At 44.2% G+C, this 22,031-nt stretch overlaps 1 protein-coding gene across 1 annotated transcript; it reads right to left on the bottom strand.

The window, feature by feature from the left end:
- Positions 1 to 2,131: 2,131 nt before the first annotated feature.
- On the bottom strand, positions 2,132 to 12,116 carry LOC120913146 (protocadherin-8-like). The gene is made up of 4 exons (XM_040322871.1): positions 9,478 to 12,116; positions 6,355 to 6,413; positions 5,378 to 5,505; positions 2,132 to 3,089 (listed from the first exon to the last, which is right to left on the bottom strand). Exons 1-4 carry the CDS (start codon positions 11,848 to 11,850, stop codon positions 2,722 to 2,724), a joined length of 2,928 nt encoding a protein of 975 aa, XP_040178805.1. The 5' UTR covers positions 11,851 to 12,116; the 3' UTR covers positions 2,132 to 2,721.
- Between the last annotated feature and the right edge of the window lie 9,915 nt (positions 12,117 to 22,031).

The following is a 22,031-nucleotide window of genomic DNA, read 5'->3' as shown; positions in this document are numbered from 1 at the left end:
GTGACACTAATACAGTGACCAGTGCTAAAAATATGCTCTTTCACTGTATTAATGACACTGGCTGGGATGGGGTTAACATCAGGGGCGATCAAAGGGTTAACTGTATCCCTAGGGGGTGCTTTCTAACTGTGTGGGGGATGGATTTACTGGATGAACAGAGTGATCTGTGTTCCTGGTTAGCATGCAGCCGATACATCGGGTGAAGGTGGTGGGCGGCAACGCGTTTCGGCACATTAATATAGAGTGGGTAATGGCGCTCGCTAATGGAACACTGCTAAAAAGCAGAGTATACAAATAAACAATAAATAATTATAATAAAAATATGCTGCAACTAAAATCCAAGAACTAAAAATGACGAGCCCTAAGGAAAAAAAAAGGTGCTTCACTCCAAATCCATGTGACCCACCAGCGATCCGTGGGATGATGAGGGTGGTAGGCACACTAGGTGATAATTAATTCAGTGCAAATGTGAACCGATTAATAGTACAATGAGTACCACCAACTCATAATGCAAAATAGTAATAACATCAGACAATTTTGACACATTTTTGGGACCATTGTCATTTTCGCAGCGAAAAGTGCTATAAAAATGCACTGATTACTGTGAAAATTACAATCCAGTGAAGGAGTTAACCACTAGGGGGCGCTGTTGGGGTTAAGTGTGAACTCGTGTGTTTCTAACTGTAGGGGGGTGGGGCTGGACGTGTGACGTCAGTGATTGTCGTTCCCTATATCATGGAGCAGACGATCACTGACATTGCCACACAGAAGAACGGGGAAGGTGTGTTTACGGAGCTTCGGACCCCACACACACACAGACGGGAGAGGAGAGAGGACCCGATCTACTCCTCTTACCCCCCCCCCACCCCTCCTCTGTGTCTGCCCACACTCCAATCCCTAGCGTTGTGGCTCAGAAAAGTGGGGATAGGAAATTTGAAGTCCAGCAGCCTCAGATACATCTGGATGAGAGGTGCTGACTGCCAAGGGGTGAGTGAGCTCACCATCCATCCCTGTCTGTGATTGAAGTCCCCCCCCCCCCTTCTCTCTCCTGCCTCTGAGTGAGTACGCTATGGTTAATCAGGGTTCTCAGAGCACCCCTTACATCAGAGTTCCCCTTTACATCAGCGTTCTCAGTGTTCCCCCTTAAAGTGGAGTTCCACCTAAAAATGGAACGTCCACTTTTTGGAACCCTCCCCCCCCTCCGGTGTCACATTTGGCACCTTTCAGGGGGAAGGTCGGAGCAGACACCTGTCTAAGACAGGTATTTGCTCCCACTTCCTGGCATAGATTACCTTGGTGATGTACGGCACTTCCGGCGCTAATGGGCCTGGAGGCTGAAAATGATCCCGGGAAGCTAAAAACTCAATCCCGGCCCTGGGAGCCTGAAATGGTTCCGGGAGGCTAAAAACGCACACTCTCTTGTTTTAACCCTATTTTTGCTGACAAATGCGCCTGTGGAGCGTTTGCGGTGCTTCCCCTAGACTTGAATGTGTAGCGTTCGGTGGGCTTGCCGCCGCTCTCAGGTTAACTTGGCTGCAAAGCGAAACACAGTGGCTGCTCCATGTAAACATCCCTGGAAAAACGTGGCTTAAAGTGGAGTTCCACCCATTTTTTTATGTTTGTCTGTGCTGCATGCTCTAATCTCATAGTGTTCAGAATGGACAATTTTTATTGAATTTGTTGCTTGTAAATACCTTTATTTTGTAGTCCTTCATTACTTCCTCCTCCTTATTTGCCTAGGCTATTTGCAAGGGTTTCTGGGATAGGCATCATGTTTCCCAGTAGTCTTTGCAAACCTGACTGAAACCTATTACATTGCTTGTGCACTGAGCATGTGCGAGATATGCAAAGCTGAAATCCAGGAAGTCATACAGTCTGGCTTCATGATGCCCACACTTAAGATGGCCACGGTCTATTTCTAGATTATAAACTATCTAAATGCTGTAACAACCTAAAAAACGGACCTTAGTTTACAGACTAACTTTACTAGAATACATTAAGCTTGTGTTTTACAGGGGTATTTATATTTAAAAAGTGAAATTGTGGGTGGAACTCCCCTTTAACCGTGTATTTTTTCCACCCTCCAACCACAAATCTAAACAAAGCATTACATACAGTAAATTACTCTGTGCACTTTTGAATAATAAATATTTATTGAAAGACTAAATTCTCAATATACAGAAGAAATGTCCTATTTACAGTCTACAACACATAATAAACACATAAGCTACATGAACGAATGGCTACCAAAACCCAAATGGTGGTGTGTTATCAAGGGGTGTCACCCAGTCATAAACGCTGGACTCCATGTAGATATAAAAAATAAAAGAAATTCATAGATTTGTTATTGTTAATTCATTGAATGCATGTTTAAATCCAGGTGCTTGTACAAGTACCTCATTCTGATACTGTATGTTACCTGTGGCTTGTAAGAGGGTTACCTGTGAGCCAATCAGGCTGTGCCACATGCACATGTGCTGATAAGGAAAATTCTGCCGGAAGGAGAGATGACCTTGTGAGTCTTCTGCTGCTCCTTTGTTGTCCAATCACAGGCTGGAGGATGGGGAGGTGACCCAGCTGTGTGGCTTAATGATTGTAGGTAATAGTGGGGTCACCAACCTGGAGTTCAGCATTCATTTTAGGGTTCAGTTTAAGTGTTGGGTCTCTGGGCAATAGAATTTACCCGTAGCAGTTTCTTATCGCCCCAACATGAATCCAAATTTACAAATCGGAAGACACTTCAGTACGGGCTTGTAATGGCACCTCTTGGCTGTAGAGTATCTGCGGAGGTCCCCTGTAGAGCCGGGACGGGGACAGGGTGGCACTTCGGTAGGATAATTCTCGTTGGTAGTCGGTGGGGGGTGGCTGATGGCTGACCTGGTAGTAGGCGTCCGTCCTACCATAATGGGAAGTGTTCTGGGCCCGGGGGTGATAGGTGTTGTAGTACGGGGGTGGCATTGAGTAGGCCACGGCATACTCCTTCTGGTATCGGATGGTGTAGTGCCCGCTGTACATAGAGCTGTTATTCTTCGGGACACATCGCGATTCAGCATCATGGCACACCGTTGACTTTTCATAGTCTGGGGCATCTAGGAAAAAAGAGATTGGATATGATAGAAAATGCTATAAGAATATCCCTAGGGTTATTTTGCATAGGAATTGAAAATAGGTGGTTGGGTCGCGCTTTTACCGGTTCTCAACCGCCTATCAGAACCCCTTAAAATTGGTTTCTTGCTCCCAAGATGGACTATGGGATTTGTAGTGTGCATAGGCAGTGTACACGATCACACATAACGTAGTAGTCATTCCAAACAAAGGGTTATTTTGCGGGGAAAAGGAGAGTTTCGGAAACTCACAGAGGACATCATAAGGTGGCAGAAGATCGCAAACAATTTCAGGAAAATAATAATCGCAGGGCCATTAAGTAGTGGATGTGTATAGAGGAATTTTGAAAAATAATCATCTAGTTTAGTGTCACTTTAATTCTCGGTTTGGGTTTCCTTATTTGAACCTTCAGATTAAATCATCTAAAACCTTCCAGGTGCATCAAAAAAAAAAAGTCTACATAGTGTTAGAGACCACTCATTCCACAAAGAGAGCCAAGGTCTTTCTCTACAGCAGGGGTCTCCAAACCTTGGCCCGTGGACCATGTCCAGCCCGCAGCTCACTCAGACACAGTACTGCTGGTCCGCTTGCTTTTCCCAACCCCTGCTGTTCTTCGCAGCAAGTCCTAGCAAACTGCAGACAAAGCAGCTCCCCCATGCCGTGCTGTGGATTGGTTGCTAGGACCGCCAGCGTCCTAGCAACCAATGACTTCATCAGTGCAGCACCTCCCAGCTTCCACCCGCTGTTTATATTAGTGATCTTTCCGTGTTCAGTCTGCTTGTGTAGCAGCGGGCGGGAGCCAAGAGGAGACCTGTACTGAGTCGTTATTGTGACAGCAATGTAAAAAGGACATAAATGTACTATGAGGACACGGATATCGAGGAGACTCTGATTGGGACACAGATGTAGGGTACATAGATATGGGGAAGACGCTGATGGGGAACAGACATGTGGAAAACTCTAATGGGGACATAGATGTGGGGAAGACTCTGATAGGGACACAGATGTAGGGGGTGCTTTGATGGGGACACAGATATGTGGAAGACTCTGACGGGACACAGATATGGGGGAGATTCTGATGGGGACATAGATATGGGGAAGACTCTGATGGGGACATAGATATGAGGAAGACTCTGATGGGGACATAGATATGGGGAAGACTCTGATGGGGACATGAATATTGGGGAAGACTCTGATGGGGACATGGATGTGGGGAAGATTCTGATGGGGACATGGATGTGGGGAAGATTCTGATGGGGACATGGATGTGGGGAAGAATTTGATGGGGACATAGATGTGGGGAAGGCTCTGATGGGGACATAGATATGGCGAAGACTCTGATGGGGACATAGATATGGCGAAGACTCTGATGGGGAACAGATATGGGGAAGACTCTGATGGGGACATAGATATGGGGAAGACTCTGATGGGGACATAGATATGGGAAAGACTCTGATGGGGACATAGATATTGGGCAGATTCTGATGGGGACATAGATATGGGGAGACTCTGATCGGGACATAGATATGGGGGAGATTCTGATGGGGACATAGATATGGGGAAAACTGATGGGGACATAGATGTGGGGAAGACTCTGATGGGCACATAGATATGGGGAAGATTCTGATGGGGACATAGATATGGGGAAGGCTCTGATGGGGACATAGATGTGGGGAAGGCTCTGATGGGGACATAGATGTGGGGAAGGCTCTGATGGGGACATAGATATGGGGAAGACTCTGATGGTGACATAGATATGGGGGCTGGCTCTGATGGGGACATAGATATGGGGAAGACTCTGATGGGGATCAGATATGGGGGACACGCTGATGGGGACACAGTTATGGGGAAGACACTGATGGGGACATAGATATGGGGCACACTCTTATGGGGACATAGATGTGGGGAAGGCTCTGATGGGGACACAGATATGGGGAAGTCTCTGATGGGGACACAGATATGGGGAAGTCTCTGATGGGGACATATATATGGGGGAGACTGATGGGCGCACATATGTGTGGGGAGACTCTGATGGGTGCACAATGACTGATTTTCTGACCTGTGTACAAATTGGCCATGTGGTCCTCCTAGTGAAAAGTTTGGAGACCCCTGCTCTACAGCATGCTTACTTAAGCTGTGACTGCTTTTTTAAAAATAAAACAAACTGTAGACTTTGCACACCTGGAATGTTTTCTGCTTCTTTAAACCAAAATTTCAGTTGGGTGTAAAAGATGAAAGGAAGAAAAGTGACAGGTGGTGAAAGGAAACCTACCGGTCTGTTGCTGGATGGGGAGCACATTTCCTTTCTTCACACCTTCCTTGCCGGTGTCAGAGGCACTGTCATTGTCACTGTCACCTTTCCCACTGTCCTTGCCACTGAGCTGCTCTGGCGGAAGGTCACTGAAAATAAAATATAGATTTAAAGAAAGGAAAAATAAAATATAAGGGGTTATGCAGAAAACACCTTTGCCTTCATTGAGATGAAAAATACAAAGCGCTCTGTGAATGGCACCCGTGTCAAGCGAGTGACCCCCTGTGATCACAATGCAGCAGGGCAGCCGCTCAGCACGGGACCTGGAGGACATTGGCGATCACTTTAGCTGCAGTGACTACTAAAGTGTAGACGTGTGCACTGCAGAAAAATGTGTTTGTTTTCGTTCTTGTTTCATTCGTTTTTTGTTTTTTTTTGGAAATTCAAAGAAACTGTAAATTCGGAATTTGTAATTTCGTAAATTTGTAAATTCGGAATTTCGAAAATTCGCAATATGGAAATTGGAAATTTCGAAAATTAGGAATTCGTAAATTCAAGATACTAACTATTTATTAAATTATAGGTATTGGAATTTCCTTTCAAATTTGGCTGTTAGTCAATGTAACGAATACAAATTTATCCGATGTTACGAATAATCTAAAATATAAAAAATATAAGAATGCTGCAATTAAACAAATGGAATGGAACTAAATCATAATAATATTATTTTTTATTATTATTATTATTTATTTTTATTATTTTGTTGCATTCGCTTATAGATGCGGCATTCGTTATTACGGGTAATTTGTAGCTTCGGATAAATTCGTATTTTTTACGTTCACTAACAATCCAATTGTAATGTGTGTGGTAAGCTTCATATATATATATATTTTTTTTTTTTCATTTATTATTATATACATTATACAGTATTTATATATATATATGATGTAGAGAATGTACAATAGTGGCAGAATAGATAGGCGAGTTGTTTGATTTACCTGTTACCCTCTGTTGCCTTTTCTTGCTGCCAGTCAGGTAAAGGGGCACCAACCGAGCTCTGAAAAAAAAAAATACAATGTAGGGTGAGGGCTGGTTCATGCCACAAAAACACACTGGAACATACATATCCTTATTAAAGGTTAAGAAAAATAAGGGGGGAATACACTGGACTGTGCCAAAACGCAGCAAAAATGCGTGTGCAGAAAAGCTTCCGGAACGCATCGGGACTGCGTTTCTATTATGTGAACTGGCCCCAAAAGCAATGATATCGTATTGACGTTCTCTGGGTAGAACGATGCAATGACATCTGTGTGAGGACACCATTGTCCCCGGTTTGTGTTTTACTTAAAGGACATGTAAAGCCTTTTCTTTTTTTCATTTACATGTGAAGGAGAACACCTTAATGTAAATTAAATAAATGCGTATTATTATTATTTTAGTTTATATACAAGGCGCAGACACATTACATTTCCTACATTGCAGTATTCGAGTGATTGTACTTAAGGCTTCATTTCCACTGGCGTTTTTACAGCCACTGTTGTTAGGCTTTTTTACAGCTTAAAAACGCCTGTCCATGTTTATTTTGTAAAAAAAAAAAAAAAAAAAAAAAATTTTTTTTTTTGTGAGCTGCAGCTTTAAAAATGCCGCGGTCGCGTTTTTGAGCGTTTTTTAACGTCTGGCGTTTTTACAGCTCTACTCTGGAGCTTCAGAACGCCCTGGTCCCGCGTTTTTTTTACAGCTCAAAAACGTCTATGCCACTTGCAGCTCAAAAACGCCTATGTGGGAATGAAGCCATAGAATAACATGGACAGGCGTTTTTAAGCTGTAAAAAACGCTCAGAAACGTGGCTGTAAAAACGCCAGTGGAAATGAGGCCTTACTGTTTTACTGTTCCTTTTCAAAATGCAAGTCTTAAGGATTGCTGACCCACTGAGAACAATGCACCCCCTATGTGCTCCATCCTATCTAATTGGGGATTTATAGAGCTCCCTCTAGTGGATCTTGGGCTCCTAGTGAAGAAACCACAAATCTTTGTCTTTAGCACAATAACTGCAAGGCTGTGTTCACCAGCTAGGGGGCAGTAAAACCAGGCAGGTGAACTGTGTTTTCACTAATCCACTCTAATCAATGGCCTGAACCTGGGCATGAAGCCGCTCAGGGATGTACACAGGACACGGTGCTGTGCTTTGCAGCAAAAATTGAAACACATTCCACATTTCGCATGAGTTACAACCACCAAACGCAGCCAATGTAAGTCAGAGGGGCTGGGCCCCCCTTCCCTGCTGCTCTGTGCGACACACACGATTGTGCCACAATAGTACGGCATTTACAAGGTTAAATCCGACTTCATTAAATGAGCCTAGTATTGGCACCCTTCCTAAGCGTCATGAATTGAGCCCAATATTGGCACCCTTCCTAAGCTTCATGAATTGAGCCCAATATTGGCATTCTTCCTAAGCTTCATGAATTGAGCCCAGTATTGGCACCCTTCCTAAGCTTCATGAATTGAGCCCAATATTGGCACCCTTCCTAAGCTTCATGAATTGAGCCCAATATTGGCACCCTTCCTAAGCTTCATGAATTGAGCCCAATATTGGCACCCTTCATAAGCTTCATGAATTGAGCCCAGTATTGGCACCCTTCCTAAGCTTCATGAATTGAGCCCAATATTGGCACCCTTCCTAAGCTTCATGAATTGAGCCCAATATTGGCACCCCTCCTAAGCATCATGAATTGAGCCCAGTATTGGCATTCTTCCCAAGTGTCATGAATTGAGCCTAATATTGGCACCCTTCCTAATCATCATGAATTGAGCCCAATATCGGTACCCTTCCCAAGCTTCATGAATTGAGCCCAGTATTGGCACCCTTCCTAAGCTTCATGAATTGAGCCCAATATTGGCACCCTTCCTAAGCTTCATGAATTGAGCCCAGTATTGGCACCCTTCCTAAGCTTCATGAATTGAGCCCAGTATTGGCACCCTTCCTAAGCTTCATGAATTGAGCCCAATATTGGCACCCTTCCTAAGCGTCATGAATTGAGCCCAATATTGGCACCCTTCCTAAGCTTCATGAATTGAGCCCAATATTGGCACCCTTCCTAAGCTTCATGAATTGAGCCCAGTATTGGCACCCTTCCTAAGCTTCATGAATTGAGCCCAATATTGGCACCCTTCCTATAAGCTTCATGAATTGAGCCCAATATTGGCACCCTTCCTAAGCGTCATGAATTGAGCCCAATATTGGCACCCTTCATAAGCTTCATGAATTGAGCCCAGTATTGGCACCCTTCCTAAGCTTCATGAATTGAGCCCAATATTGGCACCCTTCCTAAGCGTCATGAATTGAGCCCAATATTGGCACCCTTCCTAAGCGTCATGAATTGAGCCCAGTATTGGCATTCTTCCCAAGTGTCATGAATTGAGCCCAGTATTGGCCTCCTTTCTCAAGCGTCATGAATTGAGCCCAATATTGGTACCCTTCCCAAATGTTTTTTTTTTTTGTCTGAATTTCTCACTTCCTGTTCCTCCTCAGTAAGCTTGTTCTGGCTGACTAACCCCCAGCCAGATGATGGGGGCAAGCTTACTGAGGAGTAACAGGAAGTGAGAAATTCAGGCAAAGAAAAAAAACATTTAGAAGGGAAATTGAAGGAAAAGGTAAGCGAACCAACAATGCACTAACTTAAAGGAACCTATTTAGAAAATAAAAAACAAACCTTTACAACCCCTTTAAAGAAAATCTCCCAAAGGGATGGGAATTCCCCACTTAGACAACTGTCCCCTGAGCAGGTGCCCCCATTAGAAAATTTCCCCTCAACATTGACCACTGTGAAATTTGAGTTCTGCTCACTCTATTTCTTGGTGACAATGGTCACTACTATTAATGGAGATGGTGAATCTCTCCAATGGGGGCACAGCAATAAAATATTGACAGAGGGTCTAACCCTTCCACCCTCTACCCAAAGCTTTGACTAGAGATGCATTATGAACACACAAATGGTCCATTTGGCGTTCCTACTATATGTGGTTAGAATAACATTATTCTTTTTTTTAAATTCTCATTTCTAAAACAAATTTCAAAAACATCTACCAATGCAAAGTGGAAAAGTATAGGCAATACTCACATTGGAAGCTGAATGTAGGTCCCTACATTGATCTTTACTGGATGTCAGACTGCAGCTCTCAGAGTCCGTGTTGACTGACAGTTGACAAGGCTCAGAGGACGTAGAGGAGGAATCCTTAGGAGTAGCTGTGGTATTGAGTAGACAGTCTTCTACTTCCCTCATGCGCTCTTGGGATTTCTGCTTAGAATGTCCACTTCGGTGTTTACAGGAACAAGCCACAAATACGATGGCAACAAGCAGTAAAGTGCATCCTCCCGATAGAACAGCGATGAAGATAACGGATAGATTGAGTTTTTCTTCCTCTTCCTCTGCTGACTGCATGCCAACTACTTCCACACTGGATGGAAGGTTTTCAGTGAGCGTGAACTTTATGGTAGCATTGCAGGACAGAGAAGGCCTACCACTGTCATGGACCTCAACCACAAAGCTAAGGTCCACATCTTGCGTTGGCTTTATTATCCTGCGTAGTGAAACTTCCCCACTTTGCCTGTTGATGGTAAAGAGCTTGTGTTTATCCTGAAGAATAATATAGGCAAGTTGTGAGTTCAGTCCTTCATCTGCATCCACAGCTTTCACTTTAAGCACTAAGTAATTTTTGGGGGACTTGACTGGCAACAAAATGTCTGCAGATCCACTGTCTAGCAAAGGAGATATTATCACTGGTGGGTTATCGTTTCTGTCAAGTATTTTTATTTTCAGCTGAGTACGGGTTGAAAGTTTGGGAACACCGTGGTCACTGGCCTCGATTTCAAGGTCAATTTCTTTAAGTTTTTCATAGTCCAGGGATCTAACGGCACGGAGGATTCCGGAGTCAATGTCAATGACAACAAATGTAGACAAAGACTGACCGATTATCTTTCCATCTAATAGTCTGTAAGACACTTTGCCATTTTGCCCCAGGTCAGGGTCTTTGGCCACAACGGTGGTGATATAGGCCCCGGGGACATTATTCTCGAAGACCGATACTTCGTACAGTGATTTAGTAAATGAAGGGGCATTGTCATTCTCATCACTCACCCTAATATTATACTGTCTGGTCATCTTCAATGAAGGGAGTCCAAGGTCTTCAGCCACGAGGGTAAGGTTGTACTCTGCAATCTTTTCTCGGTCAAGAAGTGAGGTGGTGACTATCATGAAACTGTCCTCGCTGGCTTGCTGTAGCCTGAAGTGCTCGTGGCCAAAAAGTGTACAATGAATTTGTCCGTTTATCCCAGAGTCTCTGTCTTCTACACTGATCAGTGCAATAAAGCTATCTTTGGCAGCTGCTTCAGTAATATAGGCTACTCCCATGCTAGTAGAAGTCAAAGGAGTGATAGTAATTGCTGGGGCATTGTCATTCACATCTATAATATGCACTGTGACTTTGCAGGTTGCAGTTAGTGGGTTTGGACCCATATCTTGCGCCTGGACATCAAACTCATAAGAATTTGTTGTCTCAAAATCGACTTCCTCTTCTAAAGTTATAGTGCCTGACTTGGGATCAATTTTGAAAAGCTGACGTACCTCTTGAGACACCTGTGCACTGAACCCGTATATGATTTCTCCATTTGCACCTTCGTCATAGTCAACCGCATTGAGGTCTAAAAGAAATGATCCTACAGGAGCATCTTCCAACAAGTCAACAATGAGGGAATTCTTCTCAAAGACTGGGGTGTTATCATTGAAGTCCAGGACACGGATGATAACCGTTGTACTTCCAGAGAGTGGAGGGCTTCCGCCATCGCTAGCCACCAACTCCAAGGTATACAAAGACTCAATTTCTCTATCAAGTTCTTTCATAAGAATCAGTTCAGCATATTTCAGTCCATCCGCCCTTGTCTGTACGTCAATACCAAAGTTACTGTTTCCAGAGATTAGATAGTCCTGGACAGAGTTCAGGCCTATATCTTCATCTACTGCCATATGAAGAGGGATTCTGGTACCCAATGGAGCTGCTTCAGAGACATCTACGTGCATCTCAGAATTTGGAAAAAATGGGCTGTGGTCATTGATATCCCTCACCTCCACTTTCACGCTGATGAGTTGGAATTGATCTTTGGAAAAACTGACCATGTCCAGAGACAGAACACAGTTTGGTGAGCCCCGACAAATTTTTTCTCGGTCTATCCTTTTCCCAATACTCAGCTGACCATCGCTTTCCCGAACGTGGATGAAGGAGCTGTTGGATTGCTTCATCGGTCGAAAGTTGGTAGCAGGCTTCTCCGTAGAATTAAATAGCGAATGATGGGATAAAACGGCAATGACGGTTCCAGTGGGTTCTTCTTCATTGGTGTGGAGATAGATGGTTTCACCAAAACATAAAGATAAAACGAGGCTCGACAAGAGCACCAGTCTGACTGGAAGAAGGCAGAACATTTTTGGCTTGAAGCTCATGCAGCAGCCTAATGCGTCCAAGTTCTGTCCTGCCGATGGGAGTTCAGCAAAGAAGTGTGATCTATTGAGCCTGGTCCTCTCTCCACTCAAGTTACATGCTCAGTGATATGCAAATGGCACTGACACTAGTCACCAATCTCTGGTCTCTAGGACAAATGGTCAGTGTGGCCGGACAAATGAAGTTGCAATTAACACAGAGCTCAGCTGGAGTCCACCTAATATACTGCTAGTGCTAGACACATATAGAGGGCAAGTCAAATATACATTTTAAACTTGCACAGGAAATACAATTATCAGTACGCTAGAAGACCGAGATGATTAAGCCAAGCTTGCTGTTAATGAAATGTAAATATCAACTTGCAGCGTAAATCACAACAGTTGTCTGGGGACATAGAATAACGGATAAACCTCAAAAATTCTTTAGCTGAATTGTAACGTGTATTTGCTAGTGTGTGTATTGCTTATATACAAATATAAAAACATATTCTCGTGTGTATTGCTTATATACAAATATAAAAACATATTCTCGTGTGTATTGCTTATATACAAATATAAAAACATATTCTCGTGTGTATTGCTTATATACAAATAAAACATATTCTCGTGTGTATTGCTTATACACAAATATAAAAAAATATTCTCCCAAACAAAATTTACGTCCTTTTTTCCCCACAAATAGAGCTTTCTTTTGGCGGTATTTGATCACCTCTGTTTTTTTTTTTTTTTGCGCTATAAACAAAAATAGACTTTTTGCTATAATAAATATCCCCAAAAAAGATCCAAAAAAACATTTATTTTCTTTAGTTTAGGCCGATACGTATTCTTCTACTTATTGGGCCAGATTCTCGTAGGAGCGCGTAACTTTGTGCGGGCGTAACGTATCTGATTTACGTTACGCCTCCGTAACTTAGACAGGCAAGTGCAGTATTCTCAAAGCACTTGCTCCGTAAGTTGCGGCGGCATAGCGTAAATCGTCCGGCGTAAGCCCGCCTAATTCAAATGTGGGACAGGGGGGCGTGTTTTATGTTAATGTTCTGTGACCCGACGTTTTTCACGAACGGCGCAAATGCGCCGTCGGTGGAAATCTCCCAGTGTGCATTGCTCCTAATACACCGCAAGGACGTATTGGTTTTGACGTGAACGTAAATTACGTCCAGCCCCATTCACGGACGAGTTATGCAAACAACGTAAAATTTTCAAATTTCGGCGCGGGAACGACGGCCATACTTAACATTGGTACGCCGCACTTACGCCACCATATAGCAGGGGTAACTTTACGCCGGGAAAAGCCTAACGTAAACGGCGTAACTGTACTGCGTCGGCCGGGCGTACGTTCGTGAATTCGCGTATCTAGCTGATTTACATATTTTGCCGCGTATATCAGCGTACACGCCCCTATTGGCCAGCATAAATATGCAGTTATGATCCGACGGCGTAAGAGACTTACGCCTGTCGGATCTAAGGGAAATCTATGCGTAACTGATTCTAAGAATCAGACGCATAGATACGACGGCGCAACTCAGAGATACGACGGCGTATCTCTTTTGAGAATCTGGCCCATTTTTTTGGCCCAGCCGTACCATTCTGCCAGCGTATATATCGGTGTTAGGCGGTCCCTAAGTGGTTAAGGAACCCATAAAAAATACCTGATTTCTAAAGCCCCGTACACACGGTAGGACTTTTTGTAATTCTTTTAGCACTGATCGCTGTATAATTGTGAATGGTCCCAAAATAGTGTCAAAAGTGTCCAATATGTCTGCCGCAATGTCACAAAAATCGCAGATCGCCTCCATAAGTAGTAAAAAAAATATATAATTATAAAAATTACATAAATGAATCCCCTATTTTGTAGACGCTATAACTTTTACGCAAACCAATCACGCAAACCAATATATTTTACCAAAAATATGTAGAAGTATGCATATTGGCCTAAACTGAGGAAAAAATAGTTAAACCAAAAAAAAAAATGGCATATTTATTATAGCAAAAAATAAAAAATATTGTGTTTTTTTCAAAATTGACGCTCTTTTTTTGTTTACAGCTTAAAAAATTAAAAAGCACAGAGGTAATCAAATACCGCCAAAAGAAAGCTCTATTTGTGGGGAAAAAAATGTATCAAAATTGAATTTGGGTACAACGTCGCACGACCGCACAATTGTCATTCAAAGTGTAACAGCGCTGAAAGCTGAAAATTGGCCTGGGCAGGAAGGGGGTGAAAGTGCCCCGTATTGAAGTGGTTAAGCACGTTTTTAGAGCCTGAGGCTCGGGGGGCAAAGCACTGTGCCCTGAGCCCACCCAGTTGTATGACAATATTCGGGGGCTTAGGTAAATATTTGGGGGCTGCACACAGGTTTTTTTATCTTAATGCATAGAATGCATTAGGATAAAAAACATTCTTAGCTAGATTCACGTAGGGCGGCGTATGTTTGAGCCGGCGTAGAGTATCGTATTTACGCTACGCCGCCGTAAGTTAGAGAGGCAAGTGCTGTATTCACAAAGCACTTGTGTCCTAAGTTGCGGCGGCGTAGCGTAAATGTGCCGGCCTAAGCGCGCCTAATTCAAATTGTGAAGAGGTGGGCGTGTTTTATGCTAATGAATCGTGAACCGACGTGATTGACGTTTTTTTACGAACGGCGCCGTCTGTGGACATATCCCAGTGCGCATGCTCCAAATTACGCCGCAAAGACTTATTGGTTTCGACGTGAACGTAAATGACGCCCAGCCCCATTCACGGACGACTTATGCAAACGACGTAAAAATTTCAAAATTCGACGCGGGACCGACGTCCATACTTAACATTGGCTAGGCCAGCTTTTTGTTGGACTAACTTTACGCCTGAAAACGCCTTACGTAAACGGCGTATCTTTACTGCGACGGGCAAGCGTACGTTCGTGAATAGGCGTATCTCGCTGATTTACGCATTCTAGGCGTAAATCAGCGTACACGCCCCTAGCGGCCGGCGTAAATAGTCAGCTAAGATACGACGGCGCCCGCTGTCGTATCTTAGCTACATTTAAGTGTATCTCAATTTGAGAATACACTTAAATGTACGACGGCGCAGATTCAGAGTTACGACGGCGTATCTACTGATACGCCGGCGTAAACCTCTCTGAATCTGGCTATCTGACTTTACAACCACTTGGCCAAAGCTAATCACATGGTACAGATGGGCTGTGATTGGCCCCGTCTGTACCATGGTGTCGCTGTGACTAATCAGCACACAATTATGGCATGAATCAAAGCCTTTCTTTGTGTACAATTGTCATGTGATTGGTCACAGCAGTTACATGGTACTAGCAGTGGGTACCCAGATCTGTCATTAGCAGGTGACAGATTGCGCTGGAGCACGGCATGATCTCAGGAGGACGTCATATGACTTCATCCCAGGATAACAGCTTTCCCACCCAGCTGTCATTTTACAATAGGTCGGGTGGGAAGCAGTTAAATGGTCCCTTTGTGTTGCTTTTTTCCCCATTCAACCAGCGGGGAGGAGAATCAAGAAGACAATATCGAATATACCAAAAGTATTGGGACGCCTGACTTCACACGCACATGAACACTGATGTAGGACGAGAAGGCCTGGCTCGCAGTCTCTGCTCTAATTCATCCCAAAGGTGTTCTATCGGATTGAGGTCAGGACTCTGTGCAGGCCAGTCAAGTTCCTCCACCCCAAACTCGCTCATCCATGTCTTTATGGACCTTGCTTTGTGCACTGTTCCAAATCATTTGGTGGAGGGGGGGATTATGGTGTGGAGTTGTTTGGGTTGGGCTTGGCCCCTTAGTTCCAGTGAAAAAAGACAGACAAGTCGCCCTGGGACTTCAAAGGGGTGGTTCACCCTAAAAACTACTTTTTCTTATTCCACTGCCCCCCCACATTACAATCCGATTAAGGCTCTTATTATTTTTTTCATGCTGTACATACCTTAGTACAGCATATTCACCCGTGCATCCAGGTTGCGAGTCCCGCGGGAGTGGGCGTTCCTCACATGCTGGTGATTGACGTTTTGCCCAAAAACGAGCTCCCCCCCGTCGCGTAAGCCGCGTCACGGTTGGCGAAAGGAGCCGAATGGCGAGTCGGCGCTATACTGCGCATGTGCATCGCCGTTCGGCTCCTTTCGCCAATCGTGACGCGGCTTACGCGACGGGGGGAGCTCGTTTTTGGGCAAAACGTCAATCACACACATGTGAGGAACGCCCACTCCCGCGGGACTCGCAACCCGGATGCCACGGGTGAATATGCTGTACTAAGGTATGTACAGCATGAAAAAAATAATAAGAGCCTTAATCGTATTGTAATGTGGGGGGCCAGTGGAATAAGAAAAAGTAGTTTTTAGGGTGAACCACCGCTTTAAATGAGGTGGGAGAGATTTGGTACATGTTACATTAGTTACGACTTACTGTCCAACAGAACTGCAACAGCAATAATTGTGCGTCACCAGGCATAATAGCCAATGTTTGCAGCATAAGGCCCCTTTCACACTGAGGAGTATTTCAGGCATTTTAGAAGTAAAAATAGCGCATAAATAACGCCTGAAATACTCCTGCGATGTGCGAAATACTCGGGCGATGCGCTGGCGGGAGAAAAAAAAATCTCCTGCAAGCAGCATCTTTGGAGCGGTGAGAGGAGCGGTGTGTATACCCAGGGCCGCCATCAGGAATTATGGGGCCCCTTACGCAGCTTCAGTCATGGGCCCCCTGGAGTAGAGAACCGGGGGGGTGCTGCCGCCTGAAATTGAGCAGCGGGGGGGGGGGGGGGGGGGGGCTGCCGTGAAATTAAAAAGAAGAAATAAAGAAAAATATATATAAAAAAAAAGGGGGGATAGCCATCCGGGGCCTTGGGGACCTCTGGGCCCTTTAATGAAATATATATATATATTATTTTTTTTAAAGGGGGGTTGTCATCTGGGGACCTCTGAGCCCGATATATAAATATATATATATATTTTTTTATATATATATATATATATATATATATATATATATATATATATATATATATATATATATACACAAATTATTATTATTTTTTATAAAAATAAATTACAAAAAAAGGGGGATTGCCATCCGGGACCTCTGGGCCCTTTAATAAAAAAAAAAAAAAAAAATAAACATCTGTGCCCTTTTTAATAAAAAATAAATAAAAACAAATATATAAAAAAAAAAAAACATTTATAAAAAAAAAAAAGGGGAGTTTCCATCCAGGGCGGATACACCTGCGTACACCACGTATTCCTGCACAGATGTTAAAGTGGTGTCACAATGTACAGCGAGCCACAACCTGTGTTTTCTTTGGATAGAGTGGGTCACAGTCAAAACCCTGTCCAGGGACTCCATTGGGCACATATAGGTGGGTGCAGGAAGGCAGGGATGGACTGGCCATTGGGACTACAGGGAGTTTCCCGGTGGGCCGATGGCTCAGTGGGCGGGCTTCAGTGACAGTGGACTGCCGTCCACCCTTCGCTCCTCTGTCTCTCCCTTCCCGCAGCGCTCACCTCCTCTCCCTCTCTGCAGCGCTCACCTGGGGGGAACAAAGAAGCAGGGGGAGGACCAGGGGGATGGCAGAGGAGCAGGGGGGGGGGGGGGGACAGACAGCTGACTCAACAGCTATGGCCTGGGAGCTTCTCACTTCTGCCTAATCTTGTCCCATAAGGGGGGGCACCAAACTGATTCTTTGCCCCGGGTGAAATAATGTCTAGCTTCCCCACTGGTACTGCCTATAAGAGTACCAGTACCAGCCGTTCTACTCTAATTAAGTAGAATGGCTAGTGGCTAGTGAAGGGGGAGAGGGGGCTTGGGTGGCCAGGAGGGGGGGTGCAGGAGTTGCCCGGCCGCCATGGGAGAGACCTGTCAAAGTGGGCCAGTCTGGATGAAGTCCAGGGCCAAATTTCTGTCCCAGTCCAGCCCTGCAGGAAGGCGTGTAAATCAGTGGCGTATTATCCATGGGTGCAAAGTGTACACACCGAGGGGGGATGGGGCCCACTCTGCACCCATGGAGGAGACACATATGAGGTGCTGCTGCCGCTCTCTGGCTCCTGTCACAGAGGATCCTGTGTGACTCACACTGCCAGTCATACACATTCTGTACTGGGCTGAGGGCCGCTGTGTGGGGGGGGGGGGGGGGGAGTCTTGCGTCTGTGATGGGACAAGCGGTGATGTCATCCACTGGGGCCCGGGAAACTAAATCTGTGAGAGGAGTCCAAGACTCTGAGGTAAAAAAAAGAGGGGGGAACTGTGCAAACTAGGGAACCTGTGCCGATTGAACTAGGGTGGTTCTGTGCAGACTGGGGAAAGAATTATTATTAAATTATTATTATTATTAAAACTGACTGAGACTAAAACTGACTCAGATTAAAAGTGACTGACTGACTGACTGGGACTAAAATGGACTGACTGAGACTGAGACTAAAACTGACTTAGATTAAAACTGACTGACTGAGACTAAAACTGATTGACTGACTGAGACTAAAACGGACTCAGATTAAAACTGACTGAGACCAAAGTTACTGACTGAGACTAAAACTGACAGACTGAGACTAAAACTGACTGACTGACTGGGACTAAAATTGACTGACTGAGACTAAAACGGACTCAGAGACCTGACTGAGACCAAAGTTACCGACTGGGACTAAAACTGACTGACTAACTGGGACTAAAACTGACTAATGGTGCGTACACACGATCGGATTTTCCTTGGATGGTTTTTCCGCGGAATTCCGTTCAAGCTTGGCTTTCATACACACGGTCACACAAAAGTTCTCTGAACTTTTTATCTGTCAAGAACGCGGTGACGTACAACACTACAGCGAGCCGAGAAAATTAAGTTCAATGCTTCAGAGTATGCGTCAAATTGTTTCCAAGCATGCGTCGGAATTTTGCGCGTGGGAATTGCTACAGACGATCGGATTTTCCGGAAAATTTGAGAACCAGCTCTCAATCTTTTGTTGGCAGAAATTCCGACCGCAAAAGTCAGATGGAGCATACACACGGTCGGAATTTCCATTTAAAAGCTCACATCAGACTTTTGCTGTCAGAATTTCCGATTGTGTGTATGGGGGATAAAACTGACTGACTGACTGAGACTAAAACTGACTGACTGAGATTAAAACTGACTGACTGGGATTAAAACTGACTGACTGGGACAAAAACTGACTGACTGACTGACTGGGACTAAAACTGACTGACTGACTGGGACTAAAACTGACTGACTGACTGGGTCTAAAACTGATGGACTGAGACTACAACTGACGGACTGAGACTAAAACTGACTGGGACTAAAACTAACTGACTGAGACTAAAACTGACTGACTGACTGGGACTAAAACTGACTGACTGACTGGGACTAAAACTGACTGACTGACTTGGATTAAAACTGACTGACTGGGACTACAACTGACGGACTGAGACTAAAACTGACTGACTGACTGGGACTAAAACTGACTGACTGAGACTAAAACTGACTGGGACTAAAACTGACTGACTGAGACTAAAACTGACTGGGACTAAAACTGACTGACTGAGACTAAAACTGACTGACTGACTGGGACTAAAACTGACTGACTGAGACTAAAACTGACTGACTGACTGGGATTAAAACTGACAGACTGAAACTAAAACTGACTGACTGACTGGGACTAAAACTGACTGACTGAAGACTAAAACTGACTGACTGAGAATAAAACTGACTGACTGAGACTAAAACTGACTGACTGGGATTAAAACTGACAGACTGAAACTAAAACTGACTGACTGACTGAGACTAAAACTGACTGACTGACTGAGACTAAAACTGACTGACTGACTGAGACTAAAACTGACTGACTGGGACTAAAACTGACTGACTGGGACTAAAACTGACTGACTGAGACTAAAACTGACTGACTGACTGACTGGGAATAAAACTGACTGACTGACTGGGACTAAAACTGACTGACTGACTGGGACTAAAACTGACTGACTGGGACTAAAACTGACTGACTGACTGAGACTAAAACTGACTGACTGGGACTAACAGATTAAAACTGACTAAGACTAAAATGACTGACTAAAACGGGGGCCCCCTGAATGAGACTGACTGACACTAAACTGCCTCACTGACTGAGCGATTTCATGCAACCAGGGGGTGGAATGAAGAAACGAACTGTCTTCCCCCATCCCCACATTGGATGTAGATGGTTGAATCCCTCCCTTTATGTTATTGTATCCTGAAAGTAAGGAGACGTCCCCACCATCAGAATACAACGATCAGCGTTCCAGGCTACAGCCTGCAGCACTGATCAAGCGTGATAAATCCCACAATGCGGTTGTACAGAAGTCGATCGGTAGATTGACTTCTGTATAATCACAGTGGCCATACATGGATCGAAGTTCAGCTGGTCCCTGCTGAACTGTCTGGATTTCAATCCATGTATGGCAGGCCTAACTGACTGATACTAACTGACTGATACTAACTGACTGATACGAACTGACTGATACGAACTGACTGATACGAACTGACTGATACGAACTGACTGATACGAACTGACTGATACGAACTGACTGATACTAACCGACTGACACTTAAACAAAGGAAATTTCATGTTGAATGAATGATTGTTTGATTTTTGAATAAATTGTGTGCCCAGACCTACATTTTTGTGCGGCCGTTGAAAATGACCGAACATGTTGGAAATGTTTTATCAGAACAATTTTCTAATAGTATATATATATATAGGGATATCATTCAGAAGAAAAAGAAAGAAAAATGAAGTGTGCATGAGCAAAACGAACATTCTCTGTCACCAACGTTCTGTCACATCGGATTCTGAAGACAATGTTGTAGTGTGGGTGTTTTTCTACCATAGGAAATAACACATTTCCTGCATGCAGTGCTGGATGGAGGGGACAAGCGAAGTCAGCATTTTGTGTATTGCAGCTGTGTAGTCACAACAAGGAATCCAGATAGACGGGGCTGGAAGGGTGTGAAGGCCCAAATACACTGAAACTCTTCCACAGATGACCAAACGAAAAATGTTTTTGCCGGGAAAATTCAAAAACAATGATGAATCAAACAATTTCAATTTTTGCTTGACGGATCGTTCGTTTTCTCTAATCGTCTATGGCCTGCTACTGCCCAATGTGGGGTGAAGGGGGTCAAAAGTACTGACATTAGTGATGTTAGTTATTACTGCATCCACTGACACCAATGCTGGGGTTTACTACTACATCCACCGATACCAATGCTGGGGGTTATTACTACATCCACCAACACCAATGCTGGGGTTTATTACTACATCCATCGACACCAATGCTGGGGTTTATTACTGCATCCATCGACACCAATGCTGGGGATTATTAGTGCTTACACCGACACCAATGCTGGGGGTTATTACTGCATCCATGACACCAATGCTGGGAATTATTATTGCTCCCACTGACACAAATGCTGGGGGATATTACGGCATCCACGACACCAATGCTGGGGGTTATTATTGCATCCACCAACACCAATGCTGGGGGTTATTACTGCATCCACGACACCAATGCTGGGGGTTATTATTGCATCCACTGGTACCAATGACAGGGGTTGTTATTGCATCCACCAACACCAATGCTGGGGATTATTATTGCATTCACCAACACCAATGCTGGGAATTATTATTGCTTCCACCGACACCAATGCTGGGGGTTATTACTTCATCCAGCAACACCAATGCTGGGGGTTATTTTTTCATCCACTGACACCAATACTGGGGGTTATTACTGCATCCACTGACACCAATACTGGGGGTTATTACTGCATCCACTGACACCAATGCTGGGGGTTATTATTGCATCCACTGGTAACAATGTTGGGGGTTATTATTGCATCCACTGACACTAATGCTGAGGGTTATTGTAGGCTGTGAACAAGGAGCTCAGTGGCTGCCTCCGATCCATTCCTGCCAGAACAGAGCAGTGATGTGGGTCACCTCAGGCTCAGGTCTCCCATTGATGGTAAGTAACCTTTACATTTATTCCATTTTAGATTGTGTAGAATTGTAAAGGGTAAAGGTTGAGAAACAGTGGTATAGTACACAGACCAAAAGTTCAATCTTATGGTTTACATACCCTGAAGGTGAATAGATTGGCCACATTGAACGTGTACATGGCCAAATACAGGAATCATTGCTGAAATCATAGAATTGTAGAAAAAGGTCATAAAG

This window comes from Rana temporaria, chromosome 9 (assembly GCF_905171775.1).
Source record: "Rana temporaria chromosome 9, aRanTem1.1, whole genome shotgun sequence".
NCBI lineage: Eukaryota > Metazoa > Chordata > Amphibia > Anura > Ranidae > Rana > Rana temporaria.
The sequence above is the reverse complement of the archived record's forward strand: the minus strand, read 5'-3'. Positions and strand labels throughout refer to the sequence as shown.

Coding starts and splice junctions, on each gene's coding strand:
- LOC120913146 (XM_040322871.1), bottom strand. CDS start 11,850: ATGAGCTTCAAGCCAAAAATGTTCTGCCTTCTTCCAGTCAGACTGGTG. Junction 6,414..9,477: donor ACCTACATTCAGCTTCCAAT/GTGAGTATTGCC, acceptor TTTTTTTTTCAG/AGCTCGGTTGGTGCCCCTTT. Junction 5,506..6,354: donor AAGGCAACAGAGGGTAACAG/GTAAATCAAACA, acceptor TTTTATTTTCAG/TGACCTTCCGCCAGAGCAGC.